At 34.9% G+C, this 10,344-nt stretch overlaps 1 protein-coding gene and 1 long non-coding RNA gene across 2 annotated transcripts; one reads left to right on the forward strand and one right to left on the reverse strand.

Annotated features, from left to right (window-relative positions):
- Positions 1 to 307: 307 nt before the first annotated feature.
- LOC120187684 (BURP domain-containing protein BNM2A-like) lies at positions 308 to 802 on the reverse strand. The gene has a single exon (XM_039191343.1). It carries the CDS (start codon positions 800 to 802, stop codon positions 308 to 310), a length of 495 nt encoding a protein of 164 aa, XP_039047274.1.
- An 8,260-nt stretch (positions 803 to 9,062) lies between these two features.
- Positions 9,063 to 9,974, forward strand: LOC120187744. Its single transcript, XR_005522325.1, has 3 exons — positions 9,063 to 9,199; positions 9,724 to 9,809; positions 9,929 to 9,974. It is a non-coding gene; the product is annotated as an uncharacterized LOC120187744 (long non-coding RNA).
- Positions 9,975 to 10,344: the final 370 nt, after the last annotated feature.

Below are 10,344 nucleotides of genomic sequence, written 5' to 3' on the forward strand. Positions count from 1 at the left end.
ACTCAAAAACTTTCAAAGTCAGCTCGAATCGACTCAAAAACTTGCGAGCTTAAAATTATAAAGCTCGACTTGAACTCGAAACAAAATATTAATACTCGACTAGAACTCGAAAAGGCTCGAACTCAAAAAAAAAAATTAAAAGCTCGATTAAAACTCGAACTCAAACTCGATTGAAGCTCGATTCTGAGCTCAATTCAAGCTCGAAACTCAATTAAAGCTCAATTTTGAGCTCGATTAAAACTCGAGACATGACAGGTTAATTTTAAATTATTGAAACCATCCTTTTTTATACACTCTACTTTACCCCTTATTCCTCAACACCCATCGTTATAGGATACTGGCATACTATAAGCTTTCCAGTTGAAATCACTTTGGATTCAACAACAATATAGTTCTGGAGAAGAGGAGTTGATTTTGATATCAGATATGATCTTACTACTCCAACTTTCGAGTCTGGTCCGAAGATACTTTCTACAAAATCAACCAGTGATTCTAAAGATGTAACAAAGCCTTGTACCTCTCCTTTGGGGGCTTTCATCTCACAGATCTTCAGTGTTTGTTTCATTGCCAAGGCTTGGTTAGAATCATGGGAGAAGGAGAAGAACTGGAGCATCTCCGGTAGCTTCTCCGATGATAAAGGAATGTGATTGGTTTTCTGTTTAAGGAGGAACTGATAAGAGGTTGGGTCATCTATGCAGGGGAAATAGATGGGCATTGTCTTCCCGACCTCAATATCCTTTATGGTGGCGAACACCTTGGCCGCTGAGTTCATGAGATCATCATCCTCCATGCCCATGGCCATGGCCATATGCCCATACCCATGTGGGATGATGAATGACCATCTTGCAAAACACCTGTGCAAGTTGATACTTCGATTTCCTCTGTACAAAACACCTGTGCAAGTAGTGTTTTTTTAGGGAGCCAAGATACAACACATTTGAAAAATGATACCTTTTGATGAAAATGTTGATAGTTTAGCAGGGGAAAATGTTGATTTAAGCGAAGAAATTCACTTTGATGGTGAGAACTTGACTGAAAATGCAGTTGCAAGTGTTACCTCAGATGTGCAGAAGCATTTAGTTTCAAACATGCAATCTAGGGATGATGGATGTGTTGTTGGAAATATTACACCTACTGTGGGGGAGCCTTCTAATAGGATATTGAAAGAGAATTTAGTTTCAAACATGCAATCTAGGGGGTAGCCCGTGTTTTAGAAATGGAGTATTAGGATTTTAGGACCCGTTATATTTGTAATCTTCTAATTTCGTCATTAATCAAGGTTTACGTTTTTATGATTTGAGTTGTTAATTTATTTTTATTTTATGTTTTGATCACCGTTTGTTTTGATAATGGACCTATTGATTGATTTGACCAAGTGTGATTTATTAGTTTATTTACATATAAACCCTTATTAATTTCATTTTGCATAATTTGTATGTTACCTTCATGTATATAACGTAACCCTATCATATAATCAAATTAAGGGTTTAGGGCTTAGGTTTATGGTTTATGGTTTAAGATTTTAGGATTTAAGGTTTAGGGTTTATAGTTTATAGATTAAAGTTTAAGGTTTATGGTGTAATCTAACATGTGCTTAATTAAATGGGCTTTTATTTTTCTTTTAGTACCCTATTATATAATCAAAATAAGGGTTTAGGGTTTAGGACTTAGGGCTTAAGGTTTATAGTTTAGGGTTTAGGGTTTAGGTTTAGGGTGTAATCTAACATGTGATTAATTAAATGGGCTCTTGTTTTTGTTTTAGTAATATACAATTTAACAATTGGACTTGGGTTGCTTTAAAAAAAATAAAATTTGAGGGTAGTTGTATTATAGTATTTTTAATATATTTTTAAAATTTTATAATTATCCATAATGTATTTTTAATAATTTTTTATTAATGTAATTTTAAAAAATCTAAAATTATAATATAACATTTTTTCAAGCTGCTAACGAACATTTCAAGTCGAATATCGAGTAGCTCGTTTCAGCTCGTTAAGAACTCAAGTGGAGCTCGAGCTCGAGTCGAGTCCATTCGATCAGAGTATTTATCGAGCCTTGATCGAGTCAATCTCGAGTAGCTCGCGACTTGTCTCGTCTCATTTACAGCCCTAGTGTTTATAGATTATATTTTGGTATATTCCAAGTCAAGGGAGGAACATGATGCTCATATTCGGGTGGTGCTTCAGATACTTCATTAAAATAAGTTGTACGCGAAATTGTCCAAATGCAAATTTCGGTTAGCACAGATTGCTTTCCTTGGCCATAAAGTCTCTACAGAAGGCATAAGAGTAGATCCCAAAAAGATTCAAACTATAGTGGATTGACAACCCCCAAAGAATGTTTCTAAAGTTTGGAGTTTCTTGGGGCTAGCCGGTTATTATAGGCGTTTTGTGAAAAAAAAATCGATATTAGCTCTACAGCTAACTAAGTTGTTGTGGAAAGATATGCCTTTTGTTTGGACGGAAAGATGATAGGAAAGTTTTGACATGCTCAAGAGAATAGTAACGTAGGCTCCAGTTCTTGTGCAACCTGTGTCAGGTAAGGATTATGTCATTTTCAGTGATGCATCCTATAACAGATTGGGATGTGTACTGATGCAAGAGGGGAAAGTCATGGCTTATGCCTCAAGACAGCTAAAGAATCATGAGAGAAATTACCTAACTCATGATTTGGAATTGGCGGCAGTAGTGTTTGCTTTGAAAACTTGGCGCCATTATCTGTACGGTGAGTGTTGCCATGTTTACATGAACCATAAAAGTCTAAAGTATTTTTTGACTCAGAAAGAGCTGAACATGAGGCAGATAAGATGGATTGAGCTCCTAAAGGATAATGATTTGGTCATTGATTATCAACCAGGAAAGGCTAATGTAGTAGCAGATGCGCTCAGTCAACAGACTTTTGTAGCTTTAAGGGCTTTAGATGCACGTATGTATTTAAAAGAGGATGGTGCTTTGATTGCTGAATTAAAGTTAAGGTCGATGTTTTTGGATCGAGTTAAAGAGCTACAAGGTAGAGATAAGAAATGCTTGATGAGAGTGGCACAAGTCGAAAAATGAGAGGTCAAAGATTTTGAATTAGGAGATAGTGAATGTTTATATATTACCGTGGAAGACTTTGCATTCCTGATGAGGATGAATTGAGGAGAGATATTTTTGGTGAGGCACATTATAGCCCGTTGACGATGCACCCAGGTGGAAAGAAGATGTATCAGGATTTGAAAAGTCGTTACTGGTGGCCTAGCATAAAGAGAGTTGTCACAAAATTTGTTGTCAATTGTTTGACATGTCAAAAAGTAAAAGCTAAACATCAAGTGCCATCCAGGTTACTACAGCCAATATCCATTCCTGAGTGGAAGTGAGAGCGAGTCACAATGGATTTTGTTTCGGGAGTACTGTTGTCACCCGGTAAAAAGGACTCGATTTGGGTATTAGTATACATATTGACAAAGACGACTCATTTTATTTCAGTTCGAGTAGACTACTCAATGGATAAGTATGCGGAGCTGTATATATAAAAGAGATAGTTAGACTATATTGAGTACCAATATTGATAGTGTTCGAACGAGACTCAAGATTTACTTCAACGTTTTGGAAGTCCTTGCATGAAACATTGGGTACTCGATTGAACTTTAGTATAACTTTTCATCCGCAGACAGATGGGCAGTCAGAGCGAGCTATTCAGATACTGAAGGATATGCTTAGGGCATGTGTGATTGAGTTAAAGTGATCATGGGAAAGGTATTTGCCTTTAGCAGAATTTGCATATAACAATAATTATGAATCAAGTATTAAGATGGCTCCGTATAAAGCTCTATATGGGAGAAAATGCATAACGCAATTAAATTGATATGAATTAAAATATCAGGATTTGGTTGGTCCAGATTTAATAAAAGATATGGAGGATAAAGTGAAGATTATTCAGGGCAATCTAAAGATAGCCTTAGATTGACATAAGTCCTATACGGATTTAAAAAGAAAAGAAACATAATACCAAGAGGGAGACAAAGTATTTTTGAAAGTATCGCCTTTGAAGAAGGTATTACGTTTTGGGAGAAAATGAAAGAAGAGTCTGAGGTTCATTGGACCGTATGAAATATTGAAAAGGGTTGGACCCGTATCATATCAGTTAGCTTTGCCTCTGGAAATGGAGAAGATCCATAATGTTTTCACGTATCGATGCTTAGGAGGTACAGATCATATCCCACGCATGTTATCAGTCCTGAAGAATTAGAGATCCGACCAGATTTGACTTATGAGGAAGAACCAGTACAGATCTTGGCTAAAGAAATAAAGGAATTGCATAACAAAAGGATTTCGTTGGTTAAAATACTTTGGCAGAATCTTAAGGTGGAAGAGGCTACCTGGAAGAGAGAGGAGGATTTGAAAAAGCAGTTTCCACATCTCTTTGGTTCAGGTACTTCTTTAAATTTGAGGAAGAATTTTATTAATGGGGAGAATTGTAATACCCTAAATTCTGAATCAAGTACTTTATTGAAAGAATTTAAAAATTAGGAGGATTTATTTGATTAAATGATAAAGATAAGAATTATTGGGATTAATGGTTTAGACTAAATTGGAGTAATGGATTATTAAGAGGACAATTTGGACCTTTACAAGAGAATGAATTTAAAATTTTTAGTTAGTAAAGTATTAAATTTAAGGGAAAAGGGAAAGTAAACACAAAAGACCCATTTTCTTTTCTTCTTATTTCACGTGGGTGAAGTCTTCTCCATAGCTCCAAAGGTAAGTTGCAATTTTGGTTTTTCCTTTTGATTGTGGGTTGTTTTTACAACCTTAAGTGATATGAAAGTTTAAGGAATGATTAGTTGAGATTGAAACCTTAAAATGGAGAAAATATTAGAGATTTTAGAAAATGGGTTTTGAAATGATATGTTAGTATATTGGTGTTTATTGAGGTTTATTAGTAGATTTGACTTGCAAAAGAGGTAAATGAGAGATTAGAAGTATTACATGGGATTAAGAACATATTAGAAAAAGTGGTTTGATTCTTAGAATTGAATGTTCTTGAAAGATTTTAGATATTCTAAGAAGCCAAATAAAGGAATGTTAGTATGGATAGTTAATGAAGAGTTTAATAGTATTGTATGGGGTAAATATAACGAGAATTGACCACATTTGGATGAAAATCAGGTTAAAAACTGGAAATTTTGGGCAAGGGTATCGGCACTGCTAAGAACAATACCGATAATATAGACTAAAATGAGATAAATTAAATAAGTAGTATCCATACTGATTCAATCAGTATCGATACTGAAGAGGTAGTATCGATACAATGATAAGGAGTATCGATACCAAGCAACATCGAATCTAATTTTGGTATCAATTCCGGAAGGGGGTATCGGTACCATAGTATGGTAGTATCGATACCATGGTAAAAGTATCAATACCAGGCAACATCGAACCTAATTTTGATATCATATCGGATGGGGTATCAGTACCATAGTATAGAAGTATTGGTACCAGGGAAATATTATCGATACTATGGAGCCAAAATTGTTAAAAATAGGCTGATATTGGTATAGAAAGTTAATGATATGTTCTTTTGAGTATTGTTTAAGCATAATGGTTATGAAGTATTCTAACATTGGGTATGCTATATGTTTTTATGGATGCTTGAGTAGATCGGAACCAAGCTCCCCAAACAAGCAGAACTAAGGGTAAAGGCAAAGTACTAGAGTAATCAGCATTACCTTTTAGATACCTAGCGAGGATAGTCAGGTGAGTGAATTTATTTTGTACATTAAGGGTTATAAAGATATGTTGTTAAAAATATATAATGCATCAATATATCAGTACTATGTGTACTATAGGCACCTTGTGTGCATATTCGCTGAATTCATCATGGGTTGATGAATCACCGTACATGCACCTTGTGTGCATATTCACAGAATTTATCATGGGTTGATGAATCACCATACAGGCACCTTGTGTGCATATTCACGAAATTCATCATGGGTTGATGAATCATCGTACAGGAACTTTGTATGAATATTCACAGAATTCAAAATGGGTTGATGAATCACCGTACAGGCACCTTGTGTGCATATTTATGGAATTCATAATGGGTTGATGAATCATCGTACAGGAACCTTGTGTGCATATTCACATAATTCATCATGGGTTAATGAATCATCGTACACGCACTTTGTGTGCATATTCACTGAATTCATCATGGGTTGATGAATCACCGTACATGCACTTTGTATGCATATTCACGGAATTCATCATGGGTTGATGAATCACCATAAAGGCAATTTGTATGCAAATCCACGGAATTCATCATGAGTTGATGAATTTTCGTATAGGCACTAATTGTGGATTCTAATAAATGAACATGAATAGAAAGTGGGTAAATGACTATAATAGCACCAATGGTGCAAAGTTGTAAGGTTTACAATGAATTGTAAAGAGTTGCTTGATATTAAAAGTTTTACATATATTTATGTTTATATGTTGCTTATGATTAAGTATGCCTCACTAAGTAATACTTAACGTGTGTTCATTTCACGTGTAGGTTGAATACTAGTTGAGTAAGGAGATAATCAGACATCAAGTCAGAGTCTCCTAATCAGCAACAATATGACATACCTATCTACTTTTGATATATTTTAGTCGGCATGTAATAGGCTTAGTAAAAACGATCTGTAAAACGTTTGAATTAAACTAATGTAAAACGGTGAAATGTGATACATCTTTTTTTATTTGTATATGTAAGATAATGCATGTTTTAATTATAACTAAATTTTAATGGTTTGTAAAATGAAAAAAAATTGTACGAATTTTCAAATGGAAAACTTTTTTAAAAGTGTTGTGACATCTATAGCTCGTATACGTAAAGGTATACGGGAGATGGTGACATTGTAGATAAGTTTTGTCGTAACAAAGTTTTATTTGATTAAACTGATTCTGCTAATGAGAAGGGTTGTATGCTGGTTGTGATGATGCAGATAATAGGAAATAACTGAGGAAAAATATAATTGTCGAGACAAAATTCTGTGCCAGGGCCAAAGGCACTGAAGACGATGACCTTGAGGAATATTTTTTGCCACGGTGAGTTTTATCTTGCAAGTCTGATGCAGTACAAGAAAAAATTGCTAACGTCGCGTGGCCAACTATTCAATGCACCTAACGTGAACCACTTCTCTTGTTAAGAATTTAGGACTACTGCCAGCTACCATTTTATTCACACAATGGGTGTGAAATTAAGGGTATTTAGGGAAATTTCAAGGGCACTAAACCCTAGAAATTCCCACTATAAATATCACATTATACCCTCCAAAAGAAATAGATAGATACCCTAGAAAAGGGTTTTTAGAAAGGAGGCTATAGCTTTTTCGTTTTTTACCATTCTACTCTCCCCCATCCTTGGTGTCCTTCAAAGCCAGGCTTCGCCAGAGCAGCGGTCAGGCCCTCGAGAGAGGTTGGTGTGCTAGTGCTGTCATGGTGGTCTGATGTCATGGTAGAACTCTCTTCTGGTAGTTTTTTATCTTTTAAGGGCTTTATTTATTGAATATTTTTTTGTATGATATTAACCACACCATGAACTATTTTATTTGGTGTTAGAAATGCTTGGATGATACTTTGTTTTATTGTTAATGAATGATTAATTGTGCTTTTGTTAAATGTTGTTTTATTCAATGTTTTAATCTTTTTCCTTGACATTGTAAGACTTTTTGAAAGATTTCTTGGCATCTTGGCAAAACATTCATAGTCTTTGTAAGAGCTTTTGAAAGATTTCCATTTTTCTAGGAGTTGATACCTAATATTCGAAAGAGTTAGGTTAGATATACATGAACAAGGGAACTGATCCGGGATGGTGAGATTCTAATCCACCTTAGAGATAAGGAGTGGGTTTCATTTGACTAAGAGGGATAAAGGCTAAAGTAGATATGCTAGCACTACTGTTTATGCTGAGGAGTATTACTATAGTAATAGTTTGACAAACCAAGGGCTACAGTTAACAATGAGTAGTATTACCATAACATTATTTTATCAGGTTTCGTGTTAGAGAAACTCTTGGAACACTGCAGTAAATCCTGTCGGTCAGTATAAGCATAACATACTAGATCATCCTAGACATAGAATAATTTATTTCTGTAGCAAATCTAACCCAAGTGTTTCGTTAGACGTCTGGTTGTGTAAGGTTTTCAGTATATATATGAAACTCAAACATTTTTAGCCTTAACAACTTTTATCTGTTTACTTTTGCATATTTTTCATGCCACGATAAAATTCACTGCTCGCTTAACTTCACACTTTTCACTACAAGAAAATATACCTTTAATGACACACAAATGATGACACACGCTAATTTATGACTTGCAAAAAATGTGTGTCATTAAAAAAATGTCATGTTTTTTAAAATCTGAACGATTTATGACTTACAATAATGTGTGTCATATTTAATAGTCATAATAATTTTTTTTTGCAAAAACACGGAGTACAGTTTTAATTGTGTGTCATCTTTAAATGTTGTATTTTAATTTCCCCCCATTATTTTCATCTTTTCCGCTTCTTAAGCCGCATGCTTCCCCGTTTTTTCTCTTTGCAACCTCCCACTGGTTTGGCCATTCACCACAGACAAGGGAGTCAAAATTCAAGGGTTTCCACATGTATTCCTCGTTCTCTATTCTAATATTTGGGGTTTTCTTGATTTCTATTTTGTCTGAAAATATTGAAAGTAAAGCAACTGCAAGATCATCTTCTAAAGTTGTTGAATGTCGTTTTGATAGTATTTCATGTGCTGGTAGAGCCAGTGATGGAAATATAGATTTTAGTTATTGTAACAAGGATTTAGACTGTAATAATTCATCTCATAGTTCAGTGTCAGTTTGTAGTTTAGGATCCAGAAAGGTGCCCTCTTCCTAGAAGCTAGACTTGTCAGTTCCTTCTATGAAGGACGGAGGTTCTGGTGGTAGTTTAACTATGATCCAAATTCCATCTTCACATTCTGGAAGCAGCAAGAGTGCGTTGGAGGCATATCCAAGATTTCTCCCAAAATCCATCCCAAGTTAGAAGAAGATATTGAGGGCAGTAGCGATAACCCACTGAATAAAAGTGGTAAAAGTTTGAAGGAAGATGAGTTAGATGAATCTGTGAAGTTACCTGACAAGCAGGAGTCTCCTTTGCAAAAAACTTCTCTGGATGAGGATTATGAATATGATGTCTCAGAACAAGATGTGAGTAATTTTATGTTTTTTTTCTCTTTATGAGATGATGTATAAAGAAAGTGTGCACGTATAACTGATATATGAGAGTTTCTTAGGCTTCACACTATGGAAGTTGACTTTTAAGCTTAATGTAGTTGATTTGAGAGTGAAGATATTGAGAATATGATATTTTAATTGGTTTTCCATTTTCACTTGTAGTGCAGGTGCCATCCTAGGAGAATGTAAGTAGTGATTATGAAATTCTTGAAGTTGTGGCGCTAGGCAGATCCCATACTCTTTTAGGTGTCGTTAAATGAATTTTTAATGGGTAATTATTGCTTTAAAAATGAATAGGAGGTCCTTAAACTTGTCAAATGGTTTAAGATTATTAACCGGGTTCCATTATAATTATATACTTAAAATAAAAGAGTTCATTTTCTTTTTTACCTTGTAGGATCGGTACATTTGTTTTCTTTTTCTTTGTATTTCAGTTTCTTATGTCAATAAGTTCTTTTGATTTATCGTTTCTTTGTTTCCTAAATTTTCTGGAACAGGTTAAGGTATGTAATATTTGTGGGGATGCAGGACGAGAAGATTTGCTTGCTATATGTAGCAAGTGCACCGATGGTGCATAACACACGTATGTGTACAAATCCCTTTAGTCATATGGTTGTTAGCATGTTTTATTGGCATTTCAATTTAATTTTGTTTGTATCTATACTCAGTGGTGAGTTTTATGTTATTAATGCTATTGATCAGTTACTGTATGCAAGAAATGCTTCAGAAAGTTCCTGAAGGTGATTGGCTCTGTCAATAATGCAAGTTGGTTGAGGAAACTGAAAGCCAAAAGCAAGGTTAGTTTTCAAACAGAGAACAAAAATTACACCCAGACAAGATCATGTGCTGACATCCTTTTGCGATTGAATTTTCAAGGTTTGGATGCTGAGGGGAAACGACAAATAAACTTATCTCAAGTACACGTATCTTAGGTAAGAGACATATTGAAAATATAGAGGGTGCTTCAGCTCCAAAAAGACATGCTGTTGATGGATCACCAAGATAATTGAGCCCCAACAGAGTATCTTATTTCTCTCGAGAGAGTTCATTTAAGAACTTAGACAATGGGAAAGTGAGGCCATCACCGCAAATTTCTCTTGGCAACCATTCTAGTAATG

The sequence above is a fragment of the Hibiscus syriacus genome, unplaced genomic scaffold (assembly GCF_006381635.1).
Source record: "Hibiscus syriacus cultivar Baekdansim isolate YM2019G1 unplaced genomic scaffold, ASM638163v2 tig00113725_pilon, whole genome shotgun sequence".
NCBI lineage: Eukaryota > Viridiplantae > Streptophyta > Magnoliopsida > Malvales > Malvaceae > Hibiscus > Hibiscus syriacus.